The 15,815-nt window shown below is 42.1% G+C and overlaps 1 protein-coding gene across 6 annotated transcripts in view; it reads left to right on the top strand.

Annotated features, from left to right (window-relative positions):
• Positions 1-15,815, top strand: part of LOC105480004 (phospholipase C epsilon 1) — a 348,142-nt gene that overhangs the window by 98,370 nt on the left and 233,957 nt on the right. The window contains exon 1 of one of the 6 annotated variants that reach the window (XM_071069467.1): positions 5,620-6,188. The exons of 3 other annotated variants lie outside the window; for them this stretch is intronic. In XM_071069467.1, the coding sequence (XP_070925568.1) occupies positions 5,907-6,188 (282 nt within the window). In that variant the 5' untranslated portion in view covers positions 5,620-5,906. Of the gene's footprint in view, positions 1-5,619; positions 6,189-15,815 lie in introns of those variants that run through there. 2 more of the 6 variants (XM_071069468.1, XM_071069470.1) reach the window with 2 other exon arrangements.

The following is a 15,815-nucleotide window of genomic DNA, read 5'->3' as shown; positions in this document are numbered from 1 at the left end:
GTACCATAATTACTTTGTGAATTGGAAAGGTGTGTATTGGATAAAATAACATCAGGGTGTGTGTGAAAAATGGGACCTTGCCTCAAATGTTTAGCAGTACCTAATTAAAGACCCTTAATATTACTGATTCCAATAATTAATCTGTATTCTGATGTCTAAATATGTCTGTCGTTTTCATCAGCCCATTTTTCTTGGGTCCACAGCATATGCTTGCCAGTTCCCCAAACAAGTCTATGAAGGAGGCACTGTTATCATCTCCTTTTACAGAAGAGAAAACTGAGGGCTAGGGAAGATAAGCCATTTGCCCAGGGTTCCACCCTAGCATGTGACGGACCAGAACCTGCACCCAGCACACCCATTTGCCCTGCTGTGCAGCCCTTCTCATTTCTGGCCTGAAGATAGCCAACATCAGTTTTCTCTGATTCGCTACAAGTATTTTTCCTGTTTGGTATAGTGTGTGCTTGGACTTCGGAGGCTTCATTTTGATGTTGTGCTCAGTATGCCACAATTAAAGAATTATCCTAATTTTAAGATCATCTTTCCAGAGAGTCTCTCAGAAATTCAGGATAACCAAGTACAGTCTGAATGACATTTGCCAAGTGTTGGCCTCGGAAAATTTATTGCTTCAACAGGGGCCTGTTGCCAGTAACGATTAGCCGACTTTTTTCTTGCCTAGCAAAGACGTTCATTCTGTGAAGGTAACTGAGAGTTTGTAGTTAAGATCTTGGACTCTGGACTCAGTGGACACGGTTCAAGTTCTGGCTTAATAATAGAACCTTCCACATAGTATTATTGGGAGGATTAAAGGAGGCTATCACGTAGGGCACTTAGCACCATGGGGTGCTTAGAAAGCTTTTAAGAATGGTAGCTGCTAGAACATACAATCCTTTAAAGCTGGACTTCGGGGTAAGGAGTGCGCTTCGGCAACCAGCAGTAGCTGCCAACAGTTTAGATTGAGAGTGGCTCCGTGCAGCCAAGCCTCCTAAAGCCACCTGGAAGCTCTCCAGTCTGGACTTTGAAAATTTAAATATTTTTCAAATTTCTTTTTGACCCAGTTTAAAGAAAAGGGATTCCACAGTGTGAGAGGGGCTGCCATAGCTTTGCCATTTCCCCTGAGGAAGGGCCTGAGGGAAGCTTCCTTTTGTTGGTGGAAGAAATGAGGGGAGAGGGCAAGAGTTTGGGGTAGGGAAGAACTGGACTGGAAGCTGAGTCTGGTCCTCTTTAGTCTGCCTCTTCAGGCCCCCATCCCGGCCACCTGTTCTTCTTCTGTAAAACCAGGGGGCTAGACTAAGAGGCCCTTCCTGTGCTGACATTCTGTGAAACCATAAACACTTGCCTTGAGCTACAGTTTAATGTGAGCCCTCAGGGCCGTTGTAAGTCATGTCTCTGCATCTTTCATGTGAGTCAAGAGGTGGCTTTGTCTTTTATCTTGTCTGGTGTCCATACATCCCAGCTTTAAATTCCTCTTAAAATTTGGAGCCAGGGAAAATTTCTCTTGCTGCTTGAATCTTCACACTGTTTCTGATTGGACAATGCCAATGATACACCTCAGGGTATTTCTGTTATTGTTTCATTTGCCAAGATTCTCAGAGCTAAATGCAGTGACCAGCAATTGTGGCTTCCCTCAAACAAGTCAGGTCTCAAAACCTGTCTTAAAACTGAATGTTGTTGTTTAATTTTATGTACTTTAATGGAGAAGCCACATCAAATCAATTTGTGGCATTAAACAGGATAAATCACCCATGCAGAATGACATAGTAAATAAATGCAGAAATGCATGAATACCCCCCCTCACTGTCAGCTACACCCATCATCTGGCCCCTTCTCCGCTCCTAGTGAGTATGAAATTACAACAACAGTAACAAATAAAATGTATAAAGGACCTACGCTGGACCAGTCACTGTTCTAAGTGGTTTATATATATTTTCTCTTTCAACAATCTTGTGTTTGGGGGTACTATTATTGTATTTATTTTAAAATGAGGATAGGCAGGATTTGGGGGGACATTAGACCCCACAAAATTCCTTTGGCCTCGGGGGTCCTAGTGGCAGGGTGGCTTTGCCCCATCTGGTACTGGCTTGTTTATGTGGCTAACTAGTAAGCTAACCAAAGTCAAACAACCAAGAGAAAGACAAGGAGGAGGAGGGGAGAATTGATGACCATAGAAGGCAGGAAAACCCTCTCTGGCTTCTGACTATCCTGAGATCTACTCTGAACTCCGGTACTGACTTGAGGAATCTGTGGAGTCCCAGAGGCAGTCCGTATTTTGGAATGTGTATGGAGGTAGAGCTGTGCTTGGAGGAGTCATCCTGAGTTCCTGCAGACGGGTCTGTTAGGAGGCCAGCTGGGCTGCAGGGTGTTCCACATGTCCATTGAGGCACCCTGCCTACCTGATGAGTCTGTAGAAATATTCCCCAGGGGTTGCCTGACTTCCAGGGCTGGCACTAAAGGAGGAACTAGTCAGCCCATTTGACCACAAATCCTAAACAGTTCCCATGGAATATTCAGTGCTCTGCACTTACTTCTCTTAGCCCTGAATGCCAGAACGGCCACTAGCAGGGGCAGGATGGGAAACTGCAGTGGCCTGTCACAAGCAGGCTGATCACCCAGGGCCTGGCCTGGAAGACAGACTGGGTAAGTATAGTCTTAATTTGGCCACTGTGCTCAACTGGCAATGTGCCCACAGTCAATATGCAGATGTCTAGATGTGGCCAAGTAGTAAGACAATTTTAAGAAACAAATAGTTGAGAATTTGCATGTTCAAAAGTATCTCTTAGTCACCCCCCGTGCCTAGTACGATGCCAGATCCTGGGGGTACAGCAGCAAGCAAGCTCACTGGGGACCTGCTGATTGGGAGCTCACAGCGAGCAGGCAGGCATGTGATTATTCCACAGGCCATGACTTCTGGTGTGGTTAAGTGCTGTGCTGGGGAAGCCTTGTGTTTTGGAATCGCTTTGGGTGGCTCTTTCTTTTATCTGGAGATGGTATCATTGCTTGAAACATTTTTGGAACTGCCCTTTAGGAATTGCCTTTGGAGCTGATTTGGGTCACACAGGAAAATCTATCTCACTTTTATTTTATAGCCACACCTAGCTTGTGACCAAAAATGGTATTGCCCAGCTTGACGACCCATTTTATATTCCAGTCTTGGCTCTGACTTTCTTGTGAGCCAAAATTACATCCACCCTGTAAAGATGGATATTTATGACCACTGAGCATATTAGCAGTAATTTTGATAATTTTGAAGCAATTTCTCACTTGCCCAAGCTTCCATTGTCCTTTATATCTCTGTTGTAAACACTGTCCAATCTCTCTTGCAACTGAATTACCTCCTCCTGCCTGTGTTTTCCCCACTAGGGTGGGGGCATTGGAGGATAGGCCCATATGTCTACACTCTCTACAGTGCCCAGCACGGAGCAGATGTTCAAAATGTGTATTTATTATAATTGAATGTATGGGTTGAATTGAAAGGAATCCAAGAGGTGTCTCAGGATTGCTCTGAGTAACAGGAGCACTGTTGGAATGATGGGCAGCCCAGTGGGCTGCGGAATCTCACAGGTCTTGCTCCAATCCCTATTTGTCCCCTTGAGCAGCTGTGTGGCCCTATGCAAATCATTCATTCCCTCAGATCCTTCATTTCCTCATCTGTGGAATAGAGGTAATAATACTTGCCTTACTCGGGCTATTATAAGGACAAGTGGAATATTCACATAGTGCCCTAAGCATAGTGCCTAAATGGAGGTGATTAGTATTCTTATAATATTGGAGCAAATTCTCATTTGGATGCATAATTCTGATTTAAAAAACTAACTTACCCAGAAGTCACATTATTTAAAATCATTTGCTGGCCAAGCACAGTGGCTCATGCCTGTAATCCCAGCACTTTGGGAGGCCAAGGCGTGAGGATTACTTGAGCCCGGGAGTTCAAGACCAGCCTGGGAAACATAGTGAGACCCTGTGGCTATAAATTTTTTTAAAAAATTAGCCAGGTGTAGTGGCTTGCACCTGTGGTCCTAGCTACTCAGGAGGCTGAGGTGGGAAAATCACTTGAGCTTGGGAGATCGAGTCTGCAGTGAGCTGTGATCACGCCACTGCACTCCAGCCTGGATGACAGAGTGAGACCCTGTCTCAAAAAAAAAAAAAAAAGAAAGAAAGAAAAGAAAAAGAAAAATCATGTATCATAGAAAATGTATTCTGCAAGGAACCCTAGAGCCCATCTAAGTCCAACCTCCTAATTTTCTTTTTCTTTTGTAGAGAGAGGGTCTTGCTCTGACATCCAGGCTGGAGTGCAGTGGTGCGATCACAGCTTTAACCTCAAACTCCTGGGCTCAAGTTATCCTCCTACCTCAGCCTGTCAAGTAGCTGAGACTACAGGCACACACCACCACACCCAGCTAATTTTAATTTTTGTAGAGGCAGGGGTGGGGGGGGTCTCACCATGTTGCCCAGGAAGGTCTTGAACTCCTGAGCTCAAGCCATCCTCCCACCTCATCCTCCCAAAGTGTTGGGATTACAGGCATGAGCCACCTTGCCTGGCCCCAACCTCCTAATATTAATGAGATTCAAAATGGGAAATGGACTGACTAAAGTCATTGGTTCATGGCAGAACTGGGCCAGGCCAGAGCTGTTTTCATGTGATGTTTGGTACTTACCCCTACATTTGGAGGTCCCACCTTCCTTGCAAGGGCCTTGCATTTAGGCTAAGAGCTCTGGATACTGGCACTTCTGGACAATGGTAGCTAAGAATTTAGGATATGCACTTGGGGAGCCACAACACATGCTTTGCACACCCTTTTGCAGCAACACTTTGTCCCTCTGTGGAGTGCTGAGCATGCTGTGGTTGTGTATCTCACAAAGCTGGCATAAGCAATACAAACTGGTGGTTAGGAAGCATGCCCGACAAACCTGGTACCATTACTTACCAGCTTACCACTGCTTGACCTCTCTGAGCTTCACCTTCTTCACCTGTAGCATAGGAACAATAATGGTATCCACCCATAGGATTGTTGTGAGGGTTAAATGAGATAATGCATGAAAGTGCTTACACATTGCCTGGCACAGGATAAACACTTCTTAAAATTTACTGTTATGATCTGTAATACATCCAAACCAAATATTCTGCCTCTGGCATCTCCACTAGTCTCAAGCTAACCTCTAATCTGCCATGAAGCCTTACCTGGTCTCTCTTCCAAGCAGGTGCTGTTGACAGACTTTTACCCCTCCCTTCACCCCGCCCCTCACCCAACAGTAACATGACCTCTCACATCTGTTTCACCCCAACCGTGGACCACAAGATCCTAAAGTAATCAATAGCAGTTGCCCATCAATATATAGGGCTAGGAACTCCTGGGTTTTCTTGTTCATCATCAGTTATAGGAAGAAAAATTGACCGCTGGCTTAAACAAGTACTGCCTCTCTTAGAAGTTGTCTTGACTTTGAAGGCACTTAAACCTTTGGGAGGCTCTGCTATTCTGCAGCGTGGCAGGTGCCCACATGCCTGGATGGCTGCCTTCTTTTGTTATTCCCTTGATACTGGGTTCTTCGCACATGCATACACTTTGAGTTCTATTTGCTACCCTTTTTTAAAACCTTGACTAAAACAATGAGTAATTGGGAAGTTCTGAATTTCTATTTGGAAAACAAATTGATGAGATCAGAAAAATCCAAGTAATCCTAAATTTACAGAAGCCAGATTACTAAAACCCAAGGGCATTTTTTTAAATGTAGAAAAGTTGTATTTCACAGAGGTTTTTGCAATGCCCTGACTCTGGATTGCAGCCCTCCCTCGATTCTGGGTATTACATCATTTCATTTCAGCTAATGTAAACACTCATCACCCTGCATGTTGCAGGATTTTTCACTACGATTTGAATTGGGCTTCATTCAGTGGGTCGTTGTGGTGATTAATGGTTTCAGAAGGAAGTGCAGCAGGAAGAGACTTTGCAGGAATGGAAGAGGTGAGGCAGCTCCATGTGAGATTCTGCAAAAGGATTAAGATTTGGCACCAGGCTTGGTTTCTGTGCAGCCTCTTAGGCAGAGAGCCCCAGGAGAGGGAAACAGGCTGTCAGCTGTGCCTTTGCACGCTCTCAGCTGCCTTGAAGGTTGGTTGGCTCTTCCCGCTCTCTGGGGTACCCAATTTTACCTTGTTAAAGGATGGATGTGGATGCTGGAGGCTTAAAGAAGACCAGGTAAGGGTTCTTGTTGTCTAAGAAATCTCCCAGCGTTCTTAATGCATGGAATCCTGGGGACTGTTTCTTTACTAGCACCATCGTGCAGTGTTAGCCAAAATACAATTCCTCTGAGACATTTTACAAAGAGGATCAGAGAAGTTTCTTTCCTTGTTAAGAAAGTTTCTAAAACGTTTTAACCCAAAATGCTTAACTATAGAGATACAAATAATTTTTCTTGCTGTGCATTTCAGCTTTGAGATTTTTTTTTTTTTTTGGCATGTTAATCTACAAGATCTCTATAGGTATCCTGAGAGTTTATTAGATGTTGGTTTTCATTCCTTTTGCAATGGCTTATGGTATATTGTGTATTAACATTTAATGGGATGAAAACTTCTCACTCATTATATTCTTCAGGATACTTGCTTTTGAATAAGTTGCTCTTCTTTTTGCAGATTTGGTTTGTTGCTTTCTTTTTCACCTTTTGGCTTTTGTGATTATAATACTAGTAAGGAATATCCTGAAGTAGAACTAATTTCTAAGAGGAAAAAACTATACTCAGGATTTAAATGCAAACATTTGATAGCATCCCTGATTAAAATGGACTACATGTTTTTTGGTGTTTCAAATATGCTTTTTAAAAAATATTCAGTGTAAATGTCCATAGTTTGTGGGAAAGGTAATGCAGTTTATCTGAGTGGTCATTTACTCACAAACATTAAAAGGATATTAGACCTTTGATAAGATTAGCTGAAGAAGAGGTCATTGAAAGGAGTAGTTTTCTGCTAACCACCAACTCAATTCCAAATTCTGTTTCTTTTCTTTAAAAAAATGGAGTTAAAAATAACCCAGAATAAAACTTGAAAACTGTTTTGTTTCTCTGTATTTGGCTAACTTCATCGCAAAGTACTGTGTTTAAGGAATTCAAGCTATGAAGACTACTCTTGAAATGGTTCACATAATTCTATCTGTGAATTTCCATAATCCTTTTCAAGAGCATATGATATTTTATGAGTATTAGGGTTAAAATTTTCAATTAAGTGTTCATTCCTTCTACAACCCTGAGAGATGGATAACAACCCTCAGAAAAATAACATGAGAAATTGTGTCAGTGTCCTGACACAGGCTCAGTTTTCCTGTACAAAGTAGTGTGGAAAGGGAACATTTGGCATATCTCCTTCCTTATGGAAGGTGTGGGGTGTCTTGGTAGAAGTGAATGTCTGTGGTTGTTGTGATAGATGGATAGATGCAGGGACTCCTGGTCACTTTAATTTATTGGAAATTAAATGTTTTCATTAGACGTAGGGGACTCTGACTTTCCAGCTTTGGTTGAGTGAGACAAGGTCTATGCACCCAGTGATTCTTCTTGTTTTTGTTCAGTGAGCCCTTTCAGTCCATGTCGTCCTGTTTTTCTTTTTGGAAACAGACTGGCAGCAGTCTCTTGCGTTTTGTATTACTTTAATCTAGCATTTTAACCATTGTATTTTCTTTTAGTGGGATGGCTAATAATAAGGTTGGCTTAAGCCTCAATTTGAGAAGGTGTGAGAGTAGCTGTAATCTTTAGGAAAAGAAAATCATTCCAAGAGTTAAAACATGCAGACTCTTAATTGTGCTGTGTCCATTCTCCTATTTTGGGGGAATCTAGACAAGCTATTGTTACAAATGCTTTTCCTAAAATGTTTTCAGAAGACCGAAACAAAATAGAATTTTTTGTCAATGTATTACATTATCCTCATTCTGTCTTCTTTCTCCTCATCTGTCATTTTGGACAGAGGGAAAATTGTTCAGGTAAACAATTGAGGAACAATTGCCAGGAACATCTGGGAACAGTTGCCATGAATTATCTTTTCCTTCTTAATGTGATCTTGATGAAGGTTTTACTTGTTTACTCTTTTTATTTCTATTAAAATGGTAAGACATGTGCATGGTTGAAAAAAATTCAAACAGTATAAAAAGGGTAAACAATGAAAAGCCTCCTCCATGGCGTCTTAACACTCAGTTCTTCCCTCAGCAGTAAACGATGCTTTAGACCCGTGCTTTTCAAACTTCCGTATGCATAAGCAACACCTGCAGAGTTGGTTACAACACAATTTCTTAGGCTCTTTGGGGTGCGAGGAGTAGATTGAGAGGGGAGAGAAAGATATCTATAGTTCATTATATAGCTATAGTCTATAGTACCTAAGAGACAGGTGGAATTTGAGTATTCTAGTGACAGCAGGAGACAGGGGTACAAAGAAAAAAAGACTGTTGAGTTTAAGAATTGAAAATGCTCTTGAGACAGTTGTCAGTGAAGAGTAAGAAGCCACGGTCATGAAATAGAGTATTAGAGTAGTGAAGAAATCCAAGGAGCGTCAGCATAAAAATGCCATCGGGAGAGGCCCAGTGGGTGGAAATAGGGAAATAGTCCATAGTTAATGGAAAATATAGCAATAGAAGGGGGTTATGGGCCACCTGACAAGGATAATGAGATTGAGCTGGAAACTGGAATAGGACTGGCCAAGCTAAAAAAAAAATCAGGCCAATTAGCAATAATGAGAGTGTTTATTCACTTGTAGATTGGCAAAATACCTCCCTGGAATGAATTAGGACAAATGATCACTTCCTGTGCTAATGATTTTATAGCAGAAAAGAAAAAGAAATACCGTAGAAGGTACAGGGAGGTGTCTGTGTGTTAGCCACTGTAATTTAATAACCCTAAGAAATGTAAGATTAATGGCCTGATGCAAGGAACGGAAAACCAAGATAATGTATAACTGATGAGAATTTTTAAAGCATGAATAGTAATTATGAAAAATAGCAAGCCTCAAGGATCTTGTCAATTAATTTTTTTAAAAGGTTAACTACCAAACACCTTTTCGGAAACACAAGATATGACAAGATTCTAAACATCTTTTTGAGAGGCACAGGTGAGAAGAACTAGGTTTTTTTCCCTACCCCACCTTCTTTGTCCAATAAAGTAAGAATCAACAGCCAACGCTAAACACTTTCTTTGTGGCAGGTATTGTGTGAAATCCTTTATGTGCCTTAATTTATTTTGCCCTTATAGCTCTGGAGGTTGGGATCATAATTATTATTTACAGATACAGTGCAAAGAGGATTGCTCACGGAAGAGCATATTCCTTCATAAGGAAGGGACATCTTTGGAAAAAATAGGAAGTTCAGTTGGAAAACCAGAGAAACCCACCTAGAAAGCCCGGTAAAAAGGCTCACACATAATTTAAGGAGCATTCTATAAGAAACTGACATTAAAGCAAAATAGGAGAGACTTTTTATAGGAATCAAAGTGAAGCAACCAGGCAAAGATCCAGCAGAACCTTTGCAGATGCTCAGAATACTCCTGGGGCGATAGAAAAAGGAGCCAGCAGACACAATAAATTATTTGCCTTAGTCTTTTCAGAAAAATATATCAAAACCATCTTTAGAAGCAGAGGTACTAGATCAAATAGTAGTAAATGAACAGAATGTTCTAGACTGAGTTGACAAACTGGATATGGATAAATCACAGGGACAGGTTGGCCTTCATCCAAGAGTTCTAAAGGAATTCAAGGGTGAAATCATGGGGCTGTTGTTAAAAGCAACTAATTTTTACTTTCGAAAGTCTAGCAACCCCCTAAACCTTGGTTGCCTGGTAAAATTGCCCAGCTCCATCTCCCTGCAGTACATTATTTAAACATAAATTATAATATGTATGTAAAATATAAAATATAATAAATCAAACAATATGTTTTCAATAACTGTGATTTTGAATTCCCAAACCATGTCACATCACTGTTTTGAAAGTCTTTGTGAACGTTTCATTCTTGAAATTACTGAGCATTACCAGCCCCTTAGAATCATGTAAAATAAGCTTATCATAATTCGTGTGAACTCAGTAGCAAAAGCACAAAGAAACAAATGGGCAGAGACTCAGTTTCAAGAAAGGATTCATCATACAACGTTACTTCACTAAAGGGGGAAAAGAATCCTGCAGCCTCAGAAACAGACACTCAGTGTCCGTTAGTTAAATAAATGCCACGTGAAGGATTTGAAAACTAATGAGCTTTTGAGCTTTTAGCTGCACAGTCCCACTGCCCAATTTGCCTGGTGGTCTGGCCCTGCTCTCATTTGTCTCAGGCCTTCTTCTATTTCTTGAGGTCTTGACTCCGCCTAGCCCTGCAGCCCAGGTGCTCTGTTCTCTGCTTTACTGCAGGTGGCCCTAGTTTTCTATCACCCATGACCTGCACTCTGTGTCGTACAGTAGAATAATGATGAGGGCCTGGGTAAGACAGAATTGGTGCTGGGTAAGACAGAGAGCCAAGTACAGGTTGTCAGGATCAAAAGCTAGCAGTAAACCAGAGATGTGGAATGGAGATGGTCATTCAGTCATTTAATCGGTATTTCTTTTGAGCTCCTAGAATGTACCAGGCATTGTACTTGGGATATAAATATGAACAAGGTAGCCACCGTGATAAAGAGAAACCAGTAAACAATTACAGTAGAGCAAGATTTCTCAATCTGGACACTAGGTTGACATCCAACTATTTCCTAGAGGCAAAATTGCCCCTGTTTGAGAACCACTGTGGGAGAGTATGATAGGTGCGTGAATGGAGAAAGAATAGGCCGTTATGGGAGATCACAGCAGGGCTTCCTAATGCAGACCTGGAGGTGAAGGAAGAATGCCTAGAGGAAGTCAGTCATATCCTACAAGGCATCTGCAGGGTGAGTAGCCCTCACTTGGAAGTTGGAAGAGGACAGTCAAGGAAGGGAAAGGCTAGACCTGGAGACCAGAGGGAGGAAACCCTGGGTCAGCCATGGGTAGCTACCATGGGTAGCTACTCTTACCAGTGGTGGATGCTCCTTTTGGTGCTAGCCTTATCAGTCCCCAAGGGCCAGAGTTTCACACCCGGCATCTGACAGCATGCTTTCGGAGGCCGTGCTCATGCGCATAGCTGCCACTAGATGAGGAGTGATGTTGGTTTAGAGACCCTTAGGCTTTGTGGTCTTGGGTGCAAAAGGGAAGGAAATCAGTATCTAATTCCATAGAAGTAGAATTCTCACGAAATTACTCCTTTCAGCCCCAATGCCTATTTTTGATTAGCTAAATCTAAGTTCGTTTGACCAAGATTAAAAATTTATTAGCAAAAAAACTTACATGGCTACTCCACAAACTGTTTCCAACTGCTGGTAACTGCAGACCGTTTTGGCAACTGTGTAACAAAGAATACATTGTAATCATCCTTAAAATACCTCCCTTTTCCCTCTATTTGCTCTATACCTGGCTCCTTTCTAGAGAGAGACTGGTCTGTATTTCTACCAGCAAAGGCCCGTTGGCCACATGCTGGGTCAGCCCCAGGACTCATGCAATGACAGGCACATTCAGGAAAGATGCGCTTTGTGTCTTCACATGGTAGGATCCCCTCTGCAGCATGTCTTTTCCTCTTGGCTCCTTGATCCCCTTGTCCCTCAGGGGCCCTTCAGTTTCTTTCTTTCTTTCTTGTTTTTAATTGTTTTGCTTTGGTTTTGGTTTTGAGACAGGATCTCTCTCTGTCACCCAGGCTGGAGTGCAGTGGCACAATCTTGGCTCACTGTAACCTCCGCCTCCCAGGTTCAAGCGATCCTCTCACCTCAGCCTCCTGAGTAGCGGGGACTACAGGCATGCACCACCGCGCCTGGCTAATTTTTGTAGAAATGAGGTTTCATTGTGTTGCCCAGGCTGGAAATTTCTTAAAAACAATGATTGACATTGAGCACTTGCTTGTGTCACCAGCCACAGGGCTGCATGGGAGAGGAGAGAGAGACACTAAAAGGTAGGGGAAAAGAAAATTACTAAGCCTAGCACCATACTAGCCACTTCAAGTAAGCTATTTCCCTTAATACTCCCAGAAAACCCTTAATGGGTAGTGTCTTCCTCACTTTACAGATGAGGACCAGGCCTAATTTTATACAGCTATAAAGGGGTACAGGTGGGATCTGAGCCCTTTGTCTGACCCCGAAGCCCATGTTCCTTCTACTTCTGTGTTCTGGAGGAACTATCCAGGCCAGTGGGCCTTTTTGTGGCCCAGCTCCCAGGCCATTAGGACAATATCATCAGGGTCTTCAGGCTACAAGGCAGATCTGGACTTGAGGGAGACTGTCATCTTCAGCTGTTGTTGGGGGCTTCTTGTGATCTACATACATCCTTATTTGGGCCATCGCTTCATTGCCCATTCCCAGATTGCTGAGATGGCTTCAAAAGCAAGGACCCCAGTTCTCCTTACCCTCACAGCTGTCCTGCTGCCTGTTCCTAGGGCATGATGGAATGATGTTAAAGATTCCAGAACCAGAATTTAGGACATCTGGAGACTAGGTACCACTACCTTCCACTTGCTAACACACTGAAGACCAAGCAACAAGTAAATCTGTTGCTTATCCAACAGATGCTTTTGCAAAATGATAAACCAGTTATATTAGTCCATTCTCACCCTGCTAATAAAGACATACTGAAGACTAGGTAATTTATAAAGGAAAGAGATTTAAGTGACTCACAGTTCCGAAGGGCTGGGGAGGCCTCATGAAACTTAATCATAGCAGAAGGGGAAGCAAACATGTCCTTCACCTGGTGGCAGCAAGGAGAAGTGCCAAGCAAAAGGGGGGAAAGCCCTTTATAAAACCATCAGATCTCATGAGAAATCACTCACTATCATGAGAACAGCATGAGGGTGACTGCCCCCATGATTCAATTACCTCCCACCAGGTCCCTCCCACGACATGTAGGGATTATAGGAACTACAATTCAAGATGAGATTTGAGTGGGGACACAACCAAACCATATCACCAACTATAAACCCTACCTGATTGTCTCAACTGGTTGCCCTGGGCATGAAATCACATAATGGTTATGAAGACAGGCTGAAAAGATGCACAATTTACCATCGTAAAGAGATACTGTGTCAACAATAAAGGGGAAAAGTTCCTCATTGAATTGGCTTATAGGAGAGACATGTTTGTAAAGCAAAGGGATGAAGGTGACTCCATAAGAAGGTGAGTTCCAGAGAGAAACATTCATATCAGCGAGTCTGACTTCTGCATCAGGCTAGCAATTGGAACTTGTAATAAAGGGAAACTTTCTATACTTAGGTAATATGACATTTTGGGCACACGGCATTGTGACTTCTATGAAGGAAAGTACCAAGAAGGTTATAACTGAAAGAATCACACTGATTACCCAACTACCCCTCTCGTTTAACTGATGATGAAACTGACGACCAGAGACATGGATGGGTAGACCAAGTTCATGTGTAGTCAGAGCTAAAGCTAAGGTTACTCGACCTATAAATAGAGGTTTGTTTACACTGTGTATGTGGGAGAAGGGAAACCATAAAATCTCTTTTATTTAGATTTTACTTGAAAATTATCTTTGTAAGGAGATTATGTCTCCCTCCAGAGGCTCTTAAAGATTTGGTCATCATGGACTGCAGGTATGCTGTGCTGAAAAGATTAGGACCTGTGCTGAAGAAAGCACCACATAGGCACACATCAAGGGGAAAAAAAAATGATTTTTTTTCACAGAATTTATTCATTAATAAATCTATTCTTTCATTCAACCAATATTTACTTGCACCCACAACAGTGTGCCAAGCATGATGCTAAGTGCCGGGATATAGGGGTAGACAGACAAGCCTCTTTCCCTTTGAGCTTCCAGTCTAACTGTGACCAGATTTATTCTGAAATGATTAAGGAAGGTATTCAGTGAGCTATGAAAGGTGGTAAGGTGGAGCTTAACCATAAGAACTCCTGAGCATCCTATTTGATACAGGGATTTAACAAATGGGTTTCAGAATGAGTGATTCCAAGTAAAAGCATTAAGCTTGGTGGTCTAGTGTTTTGGAAAGTTCGGCTGTTTGCACAGAAAGGAAAAAGGTTGAAATAAGGGAACCCACCAGGAGCCTGCTGCCATAGTCCAAGTATGTGGTGCTGAGGTTTAGCCAGAGCTGGAGCAGTCAGAATGGAGAGGAAAGGTGTCATCTGAGTCATGCTCCAAAGTAGCATTGGCTGCCTGGCCTAGGGGTTGAAGGAGAAGAAAGAGACAAAGGTGGTGCTGAGGTTTCTGATCTACAGCAGCAGACAGGAGATAGAGATGAGATTATGGAGACAGTGTGCATATTTGGGGGAAAGTGACAAGGTCAGTTTGAAGCAGCCTGATTCAGAAGGGACCGGGGAATGGCCCAGGTGAGCTGTCCTCACAACAGCTGCTTAGACCTCACTTGGACAAGTACATTTAGGAACCTTAGGAAGAGAATGACTTTTCATGTCGTCAAGGAGACTGAACTCTCGTGGAAGACAAGTAGTTGCAGAACAAAACAGAAGATTGCTGGCGATTCACCATTCCTTCCTTTTTTAACAAAAACTTCTTATTGTGTAAATTTTTAAACAAACAGAAATACAGAGAATAGTATAATGACCCCCTATGCACCCATCACCTAGCTTCAACATTTATAAACATTGCCGATATTGTTTTATCAATCTCCCCCCAGGAGTATTTCCTCTCTACCTTGCTGAAGTATTTAAATCCTAGATTTTATATCACTTCATGCATAAATACTTCATGGTATATTTTTTAATAAATAGAGACTTTATAAAAAAGGAATGCAATATTATCATACCTAAATAAATATTTCCAAATTACGATTTAATGACAAGCCTATATTCAGACTTCCCTGGTTGTCTTTAAAATGGCTTTTAATATTTGGTTTTTGGAACAGGAATCAGATGAGGTCCAAATATTACATTTGACTGATATTTCTTATGAATCTTTTCATCTCTAATAGATTATCTCTTTTTATTCTCTCTTTTATACACTCTTTACTTACTGAAGAATCTGTGGCGATGGACCTGTAAGACATTCAGCTTTCTTTGGAACACCTTGAGTTAGTGTTTGAGGCTTAATTCTTATGAGTACAATAAGCATAAAATTGTTAGGTAGTTCTGGAATGACCTATCTTGTATTCCTTCTGTTTTAGGATTCTCAGTCCTCCATAGCTGGTTCTAGGGAGCTGAGTGCAAGGCTGTGCAAGGGCAGCAAGGATTTTCTTTACTAACGGCATATTGAGAACACAGCACAAGCGAGACCATGCCAGGCCATCTGGGAAATACAGGCAAAGTAGAAGTGCCTTTGCTTGGCTCCGAGGAGCTTATCACGAATTTGGAAGAAAGAAGATTGCCTGAAACTAACAGATTAACACAGGCAGCTCAGTGTTGGGAAGTCAAGTAAAGCTACACTTGGCTCCAACCCCAGCCTTGACTCTTAACAGCTGGGTGTTGGTGAGCAAGTCATTTTATATTTCTGAACCTAATTCCTCTTCTTTAAAATAGCAAGGAAAAACTCTGCCTACTTCAGGATTATATGAAAAGCAGGCAGCATGGGCCCTGGAGTTAGACTTTAAGCCCTGCTTCCTTCTGATATTAAGTACCTGCAGTCATGGGCTACTTTACTCCATGCCAGTCCTGTGCTCAGTACTTCATACACATTACCTCAGTTTAGGCCTCTCAGCAACCCTGTTTTACAGATCACAAAACTGAGGCTTAGAGAAGCAGTTTCTGTACATTTGCGTACTTAGTGAATTAGGATTTAAATGCAGACAAAGTCGAAGCTCAAATGTTAAACTGCCAAGATATATTATTTCTCTCAAA

The sequence above is a fragment of the Macaca nemestrina genome, chromosome 9 (assembly GCF_043159975.1).
Source record: "Macaca nemestrina isolate mMacNem1 chromosome 9, mMacNem.hap1, whole genome shotgun sequence".
NCBI classification, from domain to species: domain Eukaryota; kingdom Metazoa; phylum Chordata; class Mammalia; order Primates; family Cercopithecidae; genus Macaca; species Macaca nemestrina.
The sequence above is the reverse complement of the archived record's forward strand: the minus strand, read 5'-3'. Positions and strand labels throughout refer to the sequence as shown.